Here is a 17,521-nt window from a genome sequence, read left to right on the forward strand (position 1 = left end):
TGTCAGGTGAAGAATACAATGCGTGAAGTTCTGTGTTGTGTAACTTTCTCCATTCTCCTGTAACTTCATCCCGCTTAGCCCACGGCATGGCGCGTCCTCAGGTTGCGGATAGAGGAGACGGCCTCCAGATATGGAGGGTAGCTGCGAATATATTGAATAAGCAGTCGTGGACAGCCGATAAGGGGTGGTCCTCCAGCTTGGGGGTTGGGCGAAGGGCTAACAACCCATCACCGTAAAAAACAGCTTGTTACGTATCCCTATAATAATAATAATAATAATAATAATAATAATAATAATAATAATAATAATAATAATAATAATAATAATAATAATGGTTTATTTTAACTGGCAGAGTTAAGGCCATTCGGCCTTCTCTTCCACTCATCCAGTATGATAGAAAATTACTACAATGCTATGAATATAACATAATTAATACAATACAATTCAAAGCAATACAATACTACAATACAAGACAATATAATACATAATTAATATAATACAATGACTATTCTTTTCATCTTCACAACACCAATAAAATAATTATGTAATAATAATAACGATAATAATAATAATAATAATAATAGTAATAATAATAACAATAATAATAATAATAATAATAATAATAATAATAATAGTAATAATAATAATAATAATAATAATAATAGTAATAATAATAATAGTAATAATAATAATAATAATAGTAATAATAATAGTAATAATAATAATAGTAATAATAGTAATAATAATAATAGTAATAATAATAATAATAATAATAATAATAATAATGATAGTCATACCTAAATTAAATTAAATTATTAAACTCGATCACAATTATAACTTCAATTTGACTGCGCTCGTAAGAAATCGTTTAGCCTTTTCTTGAAAGTGGTTATTGTCTGGCAGCCCCTAATCTTCTGAATATAGGCCTAACTCTAAGTATATAATTTTTATTCTCTTTTTTCGAACAGTGACCTCATTTTATAAGCTTTGTGTCCTCTTTTTTATCGATGTGAATCAGGTCACCCTACATATAACAAAAAATTAAACATCCAAATACTCAATACAATTTTGTTTTAAAAAACTGATATTTCTGTAATTGTTTTTATTTTTAAAAACTTAGCTTAGCTTATAGTTATTGTTTATCTACAGTTGAGCCCTTTCACCTTCAAAAACAAAACGATCAATTTGTTTAGTAGAAAATAAGTTCAGGACATTAAATAGCTGACAAAACACCCAATTAACGCTTCACTGTGACTTAAAGGGTTACCGTTATGTTAAGGTCACGTACCCACAGTCACGTGTTTTGATGACAGTGGTTCGATGCGTGCTAACGACGTATTTAAACGTGACCTGCCTGGAGGAGGAGGTGAATGGGGGAAGAGTGAAGTATGAGTGAAAGGAGGGATTATGGGTAAATTAAAAGCCTTCAATTAACGTATCACGACCTTTCAAAATTGCAGCGACCCTTTGATTAACGTATAAGCATTGCATCGTGCATATTGCTGCAGTTGTTGGACGCAGTACGTCTGCAGGTTTAACATTTCAGTCTGGAATGACGTAATACTTGACTAACGCCTCAGGATTTTCCAGAATAGCTTAATTGTTCACGAGTCAGTTTTTCTTTTCTTTCTTTGCGTTCACCATTCCTTCCAGTGCATCTTTTAGAAGCTAGGCTCTTTTTAGCCAGTGACCCAGCCAACTTCTTTTCCTTTTCCTGATTTGTTTCAGCATTATTCCTTTTTCACCGACTGATTCTAGCACAGCTTCATTTCTTATTCTATCTGTTCATTTGATATGCTCCATTCTTCTTCAAATGCACATTTCAAATATTTCTATACTTCTGTGAGAGAAGTAAACATTGCCGGAAGGGGAGTAGAGAAGTATAATTTTGCATGGGTTCGATTCCCCCTTGGGCTAATTACCTGGTTGGATTTTTTTCCGAAATTTTCCCCCAACGGTAAGTCAAATGTCAGGTAATTTATGGCGAAACATCGACTTGATCTCGTCAAATACTATCTCGCTATTACCAACCCCACTGACGTTAAATAACCAAGTAAAAAGAACCATACACTACATAAAGTCAAGCAGAATATAAGTTATCAATAATTAAAATAATAATATAAAATATATGGAGATACTACAGGGACATCATTTTATTTTTACTTGCATTTTTATTGTACCTGCATTTCTGAATGTACTTCACTCTCACCCCTTTACTAATGTCCTTGCTCCCGTCAGACACACAAACTTACGGCCGCTGTTGCATTCTAAGTCTTCAAGCAGTGAAGTAAACACTGCAGTGTATAGTGTGTTTCATAAATATTATTGCGTTTTCTATAGAAGAAAGAACCTATATTAATAATATCGTACTAAAAATTATATTCAAGAAACGATAAATTCAATTTCAGAGAATATGCGTACTGAATTGAAGCCTGCATTGTAATAAACGGCAACCATTTTCAGCAACTTATTTAAAAATTCAGATTAGCTGTTTTTTTTTAATCGAGGTGGCTAGAAGCAAAGGAATGCTAGTGACATTTGTAATAACATGAGTTAAGTGCATCCAGTGTAAGCAAAAGTATCTAAAATTTTAGTGGCAAAGGGATATTTTAATCGCATCACATATTAAAATTTAAATAAAAATTTCACCGATTTTACGAAAGCTTAAATATTTAAACCCGATTTTCTCAAAGTAACTTATGTGCACTTTACTTATGACCCCTCAATTTAAATGCACTCTCTATATTGTATGTTAACACCAATAATTAATATGCTAAATAAAGTAGACATTACATAACGAACATAGCCGCCTGAAAAGTTGAGTTTTTGAAAAAAAAATGTTACTACTCTACTGTATTTTGATAAATTCCGTAAAAGTGATGATCAACCTGAAAATCGTAAAATCGTATTTCCCTACAACATAAATGGATACACTACTTTTCTCTCCTCCTGTACCTAGTAAAATGATTTGTTTACATATTGCACTAGTAACATCAAACTCCTGTAATGGAAGGGGGCAACAGTGTTTCCGAGTATAGGCAGGTTAATGTTAAAAATGTTGGTAAAAATAAAGTGATGTCCCTGTACATATCACACCAGATAGTCCAAAACATGAAATATACAAGCATCCATTAACATGCCAGCAAAATTACTCAACACTCAATTCAATATACAAATTATTCGATATAATACTTAGTTACTCGCTTTTAAGGAATCCGGAGGTTCATTGCCGCCCTCACATAGGCCCGCCATCGGTCCCTATCCTGAGCAAGATTAATGCAGTCTCTATCATCATAACCCACCTCCCTCAAATCCATTTTAATATTATCTTCCCATCTACGTCTCGGCCTCCCCAAAGGTCTTTTCCCCTCTGGCCTCCCAACTAACACTCTATATGCATTTCTGGATTTGCCCATATGTGCTACATGCCCTGCCCATCTCAAACGTCTGGATGTAATGTTCCTAATTATGTCAGATGAATAATAATAATAATAATAATAATAATAATAATAATAATAATAATAATGTTCTATTTTCGCTGGCATAGTTAAGGGCTTAATCAGTACAATACATATTTAAATTACGAATATTTACACTACACTTAAAAGGTTCTCCAGCAATATTCTTCAGTTAAGTTTTAACGACTAATAGACTACATATTTATTTAAGTTTAGACAAACCTATAAGGTAAAGTAGTAACTTAATTTATAAGCTAATTTAATTCATTCAATTTGAGATTTGAGATAGCTAGTAAAATGATGAAAATTAATTTAATATAAGCTTACTAGAACTATGTTAAAGGGAGAAAAAAAATATATATATATAAATCTAAAATATATTTCTATAATGAGAACATTAATGTAATTGCCATTAGAGGTTTTGTAAATATATTTAGAGAAATTAATGATAATAATAAGAATGGACAGATGTTAGTTTCATTATATGCAATAAATATTAATCAGCAATTAATTTGTTAAGTAAGAATTTATATAATTTTGACCTAAATGAAATTATTATCCAACAACCCCTTACATCACTCGGTAGCGAGTTCAAATTTCTAGCAACTGAAACTGTATAAGATGAAGAATATAAAGATGTCTTGTGGTAGGGTATAATGAGTAAATTGTTATGATGAGATCTTGTACTTAGCTGATGATATGCGGATACATTTTGAAAAAGAGAAGCCAAATAGATTGGGGTAGCGGTGCGCAGAATTTGAAATAAGAGAACAAGAGAATGCAGGGCTCTTCGATCGCGTAGCCTTAGCCAAGACAGAGTTTGGAAAGACGGGGAAACATGATCATACTTACGAATATTGCAAATATAACGGACGCACGCATTATGCACACGTTGTAGCCTGCTGCTCAAATTTGCATTTAGGTTACTTAATAGTATATCGCAGTAGTCGAAGTGTGACATCACGAGTGTTTGTGCAAGGATTAATCTTAATTTATCAGGAGAAAGTGCTTCAGTCGCTTTAATGAGTGAATAATAGAAAATATTTTTTTGGAAGTGTGATTCACGTGTTCATTCCATTTCAGGTGACAATCCATATAATCTTCAAAATTTTTATGTTTTATATTTACATTATGTGTAACATTTGTAGTGGAAATGGGAACAATTCGGTATTTACCTTTTGAATAATTAGATACATCGGTATTTAATGATCAAGAAAATCATTAAAAATCACGACCATATTGATCGACTACAGTGTTTGAACCCAAGACCTCCCGAATAGGAGTCCAGTGTGTTACCAAACAGCTATTGTTTTGGTACGAAGTAGTTTGTTAAAAGAGATACTGATCCATCTAAGAACGCGAACCAAAATCCTCCAGATTGAGTTAAATTAATACACATATGGCACTTCTTGTCTTAGGCTGCTATTTTCTAAACTAACAAGTTAATAGACAAGCTCTGTTAGCAATTCATCTACTTGACGTTTTATGACACGCCGCCCAGATACACAAACAATTATCCTGCCTTTATTGAGCTGTTATTAGAGGAGAAAGGCGAGAACTGGAGAAAGTGGATCCAAAGACTGCGATGACCTATTTCAAATATTATCCACAGTTAGCCTGGAGGGACTGAGAAAAATCTTGAATAGCTCGTTTGTGCGTCTGACAGCCGACCTTGGGTGTGTCGGAGGTTTCCTCAACGCCAGTCCGACACCTTGAGAGGTGAGATTACTCATTTGGCGCGAGAGGAGGAGAGGCAGCTACTAGCATGTCCGACAAAGCACACACACCCGCTCTATGATACCTCAGGACATGGAGTAATGTAACATAACCAATGACAATGGACTGGTGAAATGCGAAGAGAATTCTTTGAAGTTCGCTATTTAACTTTTCGTTCTCCAATTTTAAAAGAATTTATAGTACTTCAACCGTGTTTTAGATCCATATCATCAGCCGAATTGTTGGACTGTCATGTGTTCGAATTCCTGGAAGTCCACATACAATATGTGCCAGATAAAGGTATAGTTAGCAAGTTATAGCAAAGTGTTCACATTTCTGTTGATTTTATTCTACAAATTTGGATTCATCACTATCCCTGATGTAAGGGCCACGGGAGCCCGAAAAGCATTGTGCATTTCAAGAAGTCATATCTACAGGATTCTTAGGGTGATGTCCCACGTGACAAGGAACTGCAGAAAATTCGTATAGTGGGAGTAGACGCTCGAGTTCAAAAGGAGGAATGAGAAGAAGAATATTAGAGAGAATAGAGTAGGAGAAGGAGAATGGACATTAAAGAAAATTAGATGAGAGAAAGAGGAGAAAGAGAAATGTAAGGATGGAAATAAGAACACAAGGAAGATGAAACAGAAGAGGAAAGCAAGGTGTGAAATAGGAAAAGAAGAGGAATGCTTAATGGAGAAAGAGAATGGAGAATAGAATAAATTGAAGCGGAAGGTGAATGATGAGCGATAGACGTCGAGCGAAACCAACAGACGTCGAGAGAAGAAAAAGGTCGAGCGAAGAGCAAGAGACATCAAGCGAAGAACAAGAGATACCGAGCGAAAAACAAGAGATACCGAGCGAAGAGCAAGAGACATCGAGCGAAGAGCAAGAGACATCGAGCGAAGAGCAAGAGACATCGAGCGAAGAGCAAGAGACATCGAGCGAAGAGCAAGAGACATCGAGCGAAGAGCAAGAGACATCGAGCGAAGAGCAAGAGACATCGAGCGAAGAGCAAGAGACATCGAGCGAAGAGCAAGAGACATCGAGCGAAGAGCAAGAGACATCGAGCGAAGAGCAAGAGACATCGAGCGAAAAGCAAGAGACATCGAGCGAAGAGCAAGAGACATCGAGCGAAGAGCAAGAGACATCGAGCGAAGAGCAAGAGACATCGAGCGAAGAGCAAGAGACATCGAGCGAAGAGCAAGAGACATCGAGCGAAGAGCAAGAGACATCGAGCGAAGAGCTAGAGACATCGAGAGAAGAGCAAGAGACATCGAGCGAAGAGCAAGAGACATCGAGCGAAGAGCAAGAGACATCGAGCGAAGAGCAAGAGACATCGAGCGAAGAGCAAGAGACATCGAGCGAAGAGCAAGAGACATCGAGCGAAGAGCAAGAGACATCGAACGAAGAGCTAGAGACATCGAGCGAAGAGCAAGAGACATCGAGCGAAGAGCAAGAGACATCGAGCGAAGAGCAAGAGACATCGAGCGAAGAGCAAGAGACATCGAGCGAAGAGCAAGAGAAATTTAATGAAAAAGAAATGAATAAAAGACAAGAAAAACTGAATAGAGAGACAAGACAAATTTAATAAAGAGGAAGAGATGGAGTACGAAGAATAAGAGGAATGAAAAGGAGTAGATTATTGAAAAGCGAAGACAAGTGGAGAGCGAAGAATAGGAGAATTAAACGTGGAAGAGAAGTAGGGCTATACTTGGAGAGAACCTGATGTTGAGAGATGGGAGGAAATAGTAGAAAGATGAGTTGGAAAAGGACTAGACGCAGAAATTACAGGAGAAGAAGATAATGGGAGAAAAAAAGATGAAGAAAAAACATGGAAAGAAAAAATGGGAGATAGAAATGAAAGATGGAGTTAGAGAAGGTAGATGGAGAAAGAACGAAGCTGAAGAAAAAGGAGAGAGGGGAGGGGAGGAGGGGAAGAGAAGATAAGGAGAGAGATAAAGTGATAAAGAAAAGAAGGGTAAGCTAAAGTATAGAATATAAGAAATAGGAGATGAGAAAGGAAGAATATGAAAAAGCAGGAATAGAGGTAAAGGGTGAGAGTAAAGAAGGAGAGAGAAAGAAAAAAGAAAATAAATTGAAAAAGGATGAAGAAGAGAAGTACAGAGAAAGAGACGAAACTAGGAAGCGGAACAGAAAAGATGAGAGGAACATATGCAGGAAAAGGAATAGAAGAAAAGCAAAGGAAAGAGGAAGGAAGGAAAAAGGGGAAGAAAGTCAGTAATCAGCAAAGCTCGGAACTTGGGGACTTGTGTGTCGTGCACATGAGTAAGGTTACAGGTACAACGTACACAAAGCTCACGCTGCAAATCAGAGATAGTCGTATGTACTAAGAAAGTGATCACATCGAATGAGAGGAAGACGGACAAGGAAACTTCATTTATATATATATATATATATATATATATATATATATATATATTATTTTATCTTATTTATTCATTCTGGTGTAGTTAAGGCCATCAGGCCTTCTCTTCCACAACACCAGGAATACAAATACAATAATAGAAATAAACAGAAAAAATACACTATATACAAAATAAAGCTACACAAGAAATAAAGATACAGAGGAAAAAACACTATACACAAAGTAAAACCACACAAAAATATACACAGGTTGCAGTCACACAAACGAGGAAACTTTGGCATATCGAAGATAATGACATTCAGAGAATTACAGATAAACGGTCTGTTTGAGGAATTAGAAAATACGTGTTATTCGAATGGATATTATACAAGTTTGAAAATACATTTTTTTTTTAATTTTAGGTACAGACTTCCATGGAGGAATTCGAAGGAGATACATTATTTTCTTCGAATGGAGAGTTTATATTTTGTAAGTTGTGCCACACAAACTAGAGGCTGGAAACCGGCATTCATTGATAGACATTGCAGTCCCTTAAATTGGTGAAAGATTTGTCCATAGCCATGGATCAAGTAGCAGAGGAACCTACCGTAGAATAAATTGAAAACTATTTTTGAGAAACATTTAGGATATACTTATCTTTCTCACATACGAGATCAGCTAGCAATTGCTGAAAATGAAACAGAAAACAGTGACAGTGAAAACATTCAGTATTTTAGGTTTGCTCCCGTCGCTTCATGTGACTTGGAAATATGTTTTTCTCGTTTCATTTCAGCGAAGAAGTTATGGATCCAAAAACCTTCGAATGTATGTAGTCATACACTTTAATAAAATGTATAAAGCAGAACAGTAAATTTGATATATTTCTCATGTTTATTTTTATTATATATGTTATAAAATTACCTACCATAATACTATCATTATGTTGTTCCAGACAGAAACCACTTTTATAGCAGACCTGCCAGTACCTCCGTGCTGGAAGCGGGAGTTTGTTGACGTTGAAGTCCTGTCGCTCAGCCACGTGCAAAGACACAAGTCCCCAAGTTCCGAGCTTTGGTAATCAGGTATTGGTGATATAAACAAAATGGCTGCTTGTAATGGCGTTGGTGATGGTGATGGTGACTAAAGCAGTGGAAGGACTGGACAGCGGGGGCTCCCGAATGGTACGTGCGCATGCGCTTGCGGTGCAATGTGGCCGTGACGGATCAGCTGAGAGGGCCCCGGGCGCTCTTCTCCATTCAGATTCAAATAAGGACAACTTTATTCTTGAGGTGGGCGGGCAATTACGGAGAAAATCTGATTCCGAGATACTGCACCATCTGACACGCCGAGCGCGCTCAACCCGCCGCGGAAATACGCCGCCACCTTCAAGAATCTGTTGCCGGGGCCGATTTCAAGCTGAAGTTATCGAGTTGACGCTACATACGTTACGTTGAAATTATAAACGCACCGTTAGGTTAATATAGTAGTTATTGTTGCTTATCACAGAGACTATCGGATTGGGACTACGAACAGGATATGGACATCATCATCATCATCATCATCATCATCATACACTACATAATGACCACTATTGTCACTATTTCATTCTAGGCTGGAATTGTACATAAATATTAGGTGAAAAAGAATGGAGTTCAGCTAGCAAAATAATATCAAATAAATGTTTTGTTATATTTCCGTCATTGACTTATCATAATAATGTCATAGAGTGAAATTCTTTGTATTACATATTTTAAAATTTGTATGAACATTTTCGTTACTATTGTGACATCATCAGATATATGTTATTTTCAATAGCATGGTAACCTCATTTATGTGGCATTTGATTGTAATATAATAGACTGCAATTGTTAACACAATATTAGAGGTGAATGCTAAAAGACTTAAATTATGTTAAAAAATTAAAAAAAAAACACCATGTAAAAGACACAACGAGCGTTCTCTTACTAGTAAAACCAAAATTTTTGTATTTTATGTTCATAATTAAAATCGTGAAATATTGTTGTATAAATCATTAACTTTATATGGGCTATTCCATATGAAATCGATAAGTAAAAAACCTTGCATTTATTTATACTCTAATTTTTTCCCTATTTATACATGGTGCTGAGGAGAGTGCATTTTCAAAATATACTATCGAAAAGTCAAGCGGTTTTCGTATTATTTAGCGAAAAAATTTAGCGTATTTTATAAAAACAAGCCTCTTTCAGCGCTCGGAACTCTGGAACCATTTACTGCAGAACATTGAACGAGAGCTCATTTTGAAGCTGACATTTGGTAGGCTATGTTAAGAAGTAATACTTATTTTTATTGTATACAGAGAGACAGATAATCTGATTTTACTTACTTTTAGGCTTTTTGCCAATTTGTAAAAATGCAAAATATATATATATATATATATATATATATTGAGGAAAAACCTTGCATTATTAAGAGGGATTCGGCATTGTTTGGTTAATGGTACGGCAATAAATTTCGAGGGTATTAAATAAATTATTTTTACACGCCTAGACTTGAACGGCGCAGAAACCCGCACGCACTGGCCGAGAGCTGAACATAAGCGAGCGTTGGGCGTCATTTTACTCCTGTGTTTATGACAACCTGTGATAAAGCTAGTACAGCCATGACTGCTAGACGACACATCACGTGTTCATGTCTCCTGGCCTTGCTTACCTCGGCTAACTCCCGCCTCACAGCTGGTTAATTCACGCGGGTACTATTTATTTTCTTTATTTCATATTTTCAATACCTTCTTATCAACATACCATCAGTAAAAAATATGTGTTTATTTGTACTTTCAATGCGGAATCTAACTATATATTTTTAAAATATTTTTTCCTTGGCAAATGCGTCTTAAGGAGGAAACATCTAAATTTCTCCATTTCCATAAAAAGTAAGAAAATCTGTTAATATGTCAATATAAACTTTAATTTCTCAGCATCAAAATAAACCATGATTTTGATCATTGGGTGAAAGGGTTTCGGAGCTACAACAGTTTAAAGTTGCAAATTTTATGAAAATACGATAAATTTAAATATTTTTAATTTAAACATTATGAAGTTCTGATGCCTCAAACTTTGCACAAAACATTGTATCACAGTTCTCCAAGTACAAAAAAAGTTTTATTGTATTTAGAAATTGTAAGGTCAATTTCCTCTATATTCCGGTCGATTTGAGATGGAATAGCTCATGTGGTTATGCGTGCGTGAAAACTCGTTTACAATTTTTTGTTTGTATCATGTAGAACAATTTGCACTTTATATAAGCTAATTATATTATATGACATGCCTATAATCAGTAATTAATGTTTGTAATGTTTACGTATTTATGTGATGTGAAGTTCTCGTTTGATAACATTTCAGTATATGTAGTTCCTCTCGTAACCCAGTCTTGTATAATTTGATGAACAAGGGAATCATGACAGCGTAATGCTTTCATTTAAAGTTAAACCCATGCCTGCAGCGGACGATATAGACTTTTCTCCACGCTACTTCACCGATCTCTGCCAGCTAACAAGGAATAAAACACCTATAGTCTTGAAATATTCTGCCAATATTATACAATATTCTGTGTTATCTCAAGTAGAGCCCGATATCGTGCCGATCCAAGAGTACAGGAGACAGCTGCTTTAGTCTAACATCTGAAGTTGAGAAAGTATCCAAATATGGACTTCACTTTGCTTCTTCAAAGGTTACAGTATCACGAAAGAAAAAGAAATGTTATCAGATCAAAGCACTTACGATGCAACGTTTTCCGTGTTTTTAACGGAACTGTACAGGCTCTGTGCATACGTCGGAGCTCACAAATATTTCACAAGTGGAACACATGCTTCTTTGTTTGCGATCATATCCCCCGTCACTCCGCTCGGGTCGTCTGGCCATATAAAATTCACAGCTTTCGTGTCCTTTCTGGAACTAACTGCTATCACGAAATTCAAATCTCGAGCTGTAATATCAACAAAAAGATCTTCTTTACCGCCTTGGCAAATTATATAGAGTTCGACTCTCCAGCATGATATTTCTAAACGTGGTATTGGGGTACTGAATTGACAGGGTAATAAATTATTTAATTATTAACTATATTTTTCATTTACTTACGCATCCATTTTTAAGCTGCTGTCAACTTCAGAAACTTATCGACATATGGAAGATGATTTAATGATTACCTACAGGTAGCGAAGACGAGGGAATTTAAAAAAAGTCGATAGTGGCCTACTTTAATACAAAATTCCGAATGTATATTGACTAACAGAACACTCACAGAAAGAAAGACCATTTTAACAGCAACAGAAGAAGGATAAGACGTAGAATTAACATAATTATAATTAGAAGTAGTAGTAGTAGTAGTAGTAGTAGTAGTAGTAGTAGTAATAGAATACAACTATAATAAGTTATATTATACTGTACATCAGCCGTGGCGAAAAGGCCATGGTGCCCCGAGCCACTGTGTAAGCTGCAACGTGCATAGCACCTATGGAGGGAGGCGGACAACCGAAGGGGAAGTTAATGTTTAGGACGTGTAACGAAGAAAGAAATGAACAAGAAAACATAGGACACATTATCACAACCTAAAATTAACTGTCTTCAGAATGTCTCTGCGACAAAGTTTCAAAATCAGGAATGATGTCACTTACTGCCAGTCGTAGTTGATCACGAAGGTATTTGTCTGTCAGTCGTGATCTAAATTTGATTTTTACTATTTTCATTGTTGAAAATAATTTTTCACAAACGTAAGTTACAGCGAACATGGCTTCAACAGAGCAAGCGAAAGAACGAAGCTTCAAATATTTATTTTTTTCCAAAGATTTGAAAAGTTCAATATCTGTTAAGTCCTTACATCTAGCTTTCATTTAACGTCACATTGTAAATCTGTGAGTTTAAATTGAAAATCTAACCGCATTATTCGTACATCTGCTGTAAAAGAATCGACGTACAGAGATAATAATAATAATAATAATAATAATAATAATAATAATAATAATAATAATAATAATAATAATAATAATAATAATAATAATAACACTTAACCTTTTGATGTTTCATCAGTAACATGTAGTAAGTTATAATGCCGTTTTATGTTATACAACCGTTTTCCTAGTAATATTTGTGAACAAATCATACATTTAATATTTTCATCATATTGTAAGCAAAAGAATGCGTCCTCCCATCCTACTTGAAACTTTCGTTTTTTATAGAGGTACATGGTTTCGAGAGAGATATTGAGACGATACGCCACTCGCAGGTCCGAGACAAATACAAATAGAACGGAGTTTGACTCCAGTGAGTAAGAGGGTGGGGGTTGTAGGTAGGAAGCGAGAGAAAAGCACTGCGAGCCACAATGTGTGCTCGTGAGTCGCATTTTCGCCGCGGCTGCTGTATATCATTGAAAAGAAAATAATCGTTAAGATCAGAAGAGAAAAAAGCAGAAAATTACGAGAAAAAGAAGTAAAAAAGGTACGATGAAAGGAAGTAGAAGAGTCGGAAGGTGGTGGTGGTGGTGGTGGAGTGGGAAATCCGCATAACGGCGTACTGAATATAGTGGTAAAGCGTACAGGGGGTGGGGGTACTGTAGAATGAATGCCAACAAATAGCCTACGCAAAGTAAAACGCTCTGGATTTGAAGGTTCTGACGAATAATTTGGTTTTGATACAAACCTATTTTCAAACTTTGAAACTATTACACAGTTAGAAAAGTCAGAGCAAGAGATTCCGGAAGCCCTCAAATTAATTGAGGAAATGACACAGAAAATTAATGAGTCACCAAGTACACCGGTTACTGAACGTGTAAAACAGAAGTGGAAATCAATTTTATGTAAAAATAACGGATATGGAGCATTGTGTAATATAAACAGCAAATTAGTGGACATAGAATCACCCGAGAATAAAAGATTGTCTCTTAGATGCAATGATGTTAGGTTTTTTCGTTTTGCTCCTATCACGTCATGCGATGTAGAGCGGAGCTATCCACAGTACAAATTTTGGCAGATAACCGAAAAAGAATTACGTTTGAGACACTGAAAATGTATCTTGTAGTATATTGCAATTCGGTACAGTAACTGCACTTCGTAAAGACGACCAATAGGATAAATGAAAAAATTAAAATAGCTACGTGTTCATTTCCTCCATTAACACTGTGTATAATTAAACACAAATGCTTATAAAAGACAGGAGAATAAATTCTTTTCACATTCTTTTGACATTGTCATTGTGTAATGTATATATTTACTTTCAGAATGTACATATTTGTCTGTTTTCCCATACTACCGTACGCTACTCTAAATAGCAACATTGTTACCTCAACACATCTCTACCTATCACTATGTGCAGCGAGTCAACAACCTATAGTATATGCACAGTAAACTTATTGTATCGGGTCCCAAGTCTCGACGCCTGATAATAACGATGATGATGTTAATAATAATAATAATAATAATAATAATAATAATAATAATAATAACATCTACAATAATAACAACAAAAATAATAAAGGTGACCGTTTCCATCAGCAGCATCAAAGTCAGTGAAGAAAAGGTCAGAGTATTGGTATCCCTGAGGACATGAACCAGAGAGTACAGGCTACACTCTTCCTTCAATTAGTTCGATGATGAACTGTGTACGGCAAGGATCTCAAATGCCGTAGAGGGTCTTGTTGTACTCTTGGATCTCCTCTCTTACGTTCATTAAAGTCACCGCCCTTAAGTGTTCACACAATTAGTTAACTAGGAAAGGGGCAGGGCGAAGGAGGGACCAGCGTTAAGTATTCCGCCGCTAGACAAACAGGTAAAAACCCAGTTCCTGGTCTCTGGAAACGTCCATATACAAAGCAGAACACTCCAATTTGTTTTACGTGCTTCAGGTGCTCTTAAAAATATAATTTACTATGTTCTATACTCTGCTATAGGCCTATAATACGCTTTCGGCCCACTCATAGCTAAATTTATGGCTTCTCATCAAATGACCGGAATTTACTGGAGTGGTAACAATGGTGGACAAGATTGAATGAATAGAGAGTTCTTAAAATTTTTTCTTAAATTTACAGATTTCATTGCACCAAGAACCTCAATTTAATCTTCATTTCAGACAATTAAATTTCATAAAACTGAATGTAGCGAATGTGAATGTCTTCTCATAAGTTTTATAAATTTCACAACAATTCAGCTGTTTTACATTTTGCGAAAAAAATATATGTAATAATTTGTTTTTATCTGGTTGCGGATCGAGGAGACGGCCTCCAGATATGGAGGGTAGTTGTGAATATATTGAATAAGCTGTCGCGGACAGCCGATGAGTAGTGGTCCTCCAGCTTGGGGGTTGGGCGAAGGGCTAACAACCCATCACCGTAAAAAAACAGCTTATTACGAATCCTTCAAAGTAAATCCCGAAAAGACAAAGTATATGATTGTGTCTCGTGACGAGAATATTGTACGAAATGGAAATATAAAAATTGGAAATTTATCTTTTGAAGAGGTGGAGAAGTTCAAATATCTTGGGGTAACAGTAACAAATATAAATGATAGTCGGGAGGAAATTAAACACAGAATAAATATGGGAAATGCCTGTTATCATTCGGTTGAGAAGCTTTTATCATCCAGTCTGGTGTCAAAAAATCTGAAAGTTAGAATTTATAAAACAGTTATATTACCGGTTGTTCTTTATGGTTGTGAAACTTGGACTCTCACTTTGAGAGAGGAACATAGGTTAAGAGTGTCTGAGAATAAGGTGCTTAGGAAAATATTTGGGGCTAAGAGGGATGAGTTCAGGAGAATGGAGAAAGTTACACAACACAGAACTGCACGCATTGTATTCTTCACCTGACATAATTAGGAACATTAATTCCATATATTTGAGATGGGCAGGGCATGTAGCACGTATGGGAAAATCCAGAAATGCATATAGAGTGTTAGTCGGGAGGCCGGAGGGAAAAAGACCTTTAGGGAGGCCGAGACGTAGATGGGAAGATAATATTAAAAATGGATTTGAGGGAGGTGGGATATGATGATAGAGAATGGATTAATCTTGCTCAGGATAGGGACAAATGGCGGTCTTATGTGAGGGCGGCAATGAACCTCCGGGTTCCTTAAAAGCCAGTAAGTAAGTAAGTAAGTAGGTATTTTTAACAATCTTTTAGACGTTCAAAACTAGATTTATAGGTACTCCACCGTCTACTAGAATTTGACATCTGTAGTACCGTGAAACAAGAATGTTATCCGCGAGAGCTGGCGATCTGCTTGCCAGACTGTAGTGCCCAGAGTCGGCAGGTTTGGCGGTTCCTTTGGTTTGACTCGCTCTTTACTATACTGTTTAAGTAACTATAGGCCCTGCCACCGTTTTTGGCACGTGAAATAAGTAATGGAAAACTTAATTACGAATGTCTTAACTTTGTAGCAGTCTATGGGCGATAAAACTTACATTGTGATTGGCAGATTGTTGATGTGACGTGTATTAGGAGGAGGTACCATACTCTGCTGCAGTGGCCAGAGAAACTCACTGACTCACTGAATATCACTAGCGGATTCTCAAGGACTGAAATTTTTCCATATGGACACAACATATGAAGATGATTTTGCTCCATCTTCTGTCCATTATTGTCAGTATAGCCTAGTAGTTACATTGCGAAGATAGGTCTCCCAATGAAGCAGGAAAATACACAGATAGATGCCTAAAGTGTGGAACATCGAATGCGCAGCCTCATGTGACACCAGAAGATATTGCTCCACTCCCCAAAGTAAGCCTAGGCGTACTGCTTCAGACTGGTGAAACAAACCGAAAACGACGTTGTCAGAAAACTGAAATACTGACATTTCCATTTAAGAAGGGAGAAGCAGATGGGAAACCTGGCGGCAAAGGAGTGAAAACGAAGGCCGGTAAGACTATGCCGCCAGTACACTAAACCACACGCCTAGGTAGCAAGATGTTTTCTGTTTGGGCTGTGGAGAGCAATATTCTGACCAACCATCGGAAGACTAGATCATGTGTTGTAAATGCAAAGATTGGACTCATTAACTTTGTGCTGATATTAATCTCCAGACTATGTAGGCTAGCCTATGTGACAACTGAAGTGCTTGAAAATGTTTTAAATATGGACAATTATTTTATGTTTTACGTATCTTAAACAATATTTTCATCTAAATAGTGTGTTATGAAATTTCCACTTTGCCCTCTCCGAGTTTCCACTATGCCCTCTTGGTGAGGGTAAAGTGGAAAATTAAAGGGTCCTCTTATTTTTCTAATTACTTTGTTGTCTTCATTCATTATAAGGTTATTTTTGTGTTCAAATGTTGACAGATGTATAACGTTTAGTTTGTGTACAAAAACTTTGTGATATAACTAAACACAAAGACAGGATTAGATGTTATCAAAATCCATTCCACTTTGCCCTATCCTCCCCTAAACATAATCAGTAAATTTAGGTTCAATACAAATTTTCAATTTGCTTATACTGTACATAAAAATGCAGTAAGTTATAAAATATCGTAATTAGTAAGAGCAGATATTCTTGGGGTCAAAAAAGACCCCAGATAAGTAGCATTAAAATTCTAGAACAGCTAAGAGGTTAAGTAAAATTCCAAATTGGCGACAGGACTTTTTTTTAACTATATTTCTTCATAACATCCCTTCTGTAAAGTTATTTCTTGAATATTTAAAATTTATTTTATAATAAATAATTTTAGGTCATTTTAATAACTAAAAATTATATTTGAACACGCAGTTACTTTAGCTGGTTTTAAATGTATGAAAAGGAGAAAAAGAAGAACACTGGAAAATCCAGAATATTTCGTACATCCTCAAGAACAGCTTCTATGCAGAGAAATGACTTAACTGGTACTTATTTGGTAATTACTGAGTCCAGCTAACCTCAGACGGAGCTCATATACTAAAAAGAAAAAAATTTAACCCGTACCAGGAAATTAATTCTTTACTTTCCGTTTCGGAGACAATTGCTGCAAATACTACGCTAATAT

General features: G+C 35.9%; 1 protein-coding gene across 1 annotated transcript; it reads left to right on the forward strand.

Annotated features, from left to right (window-relative positions):
- Positions 1-5,916: 5,916 nt before the first annotated feature.
- LOC138712993 (golgin subfamily A member 6-like protein 22) lies at positions 5,917-6,765 on the forward strand. The gene has a single exon (XM_069844674.1). It carries the CDS (start codon positions 5,917-5,919, stop codon positions 6,763-6,765), a length of 849 nt encoding a protein of 282 aa, XP_069700775.1.
- The last annotated feature ends 10,756 nt before the right edge of the window (positions 6,766-17,521 follow it).

The sequence above is a fragment of the Periplaneta americana genome, chromosome 14 (genome assembly GCF_040183065.1).
Source record: "Periplaneta americana isolate PAMFEO1 chromosome 14, P.americana_PAMFEO1_priV1, whole genome shotgun sequence".
NCBI classification, from domain to species: domain Eukaryota; kingdom Metazoa; phylum Arthropoda; class Insecta; order Blattodea; family Blattidae; genus Periplaneta; species Periplaneta americana.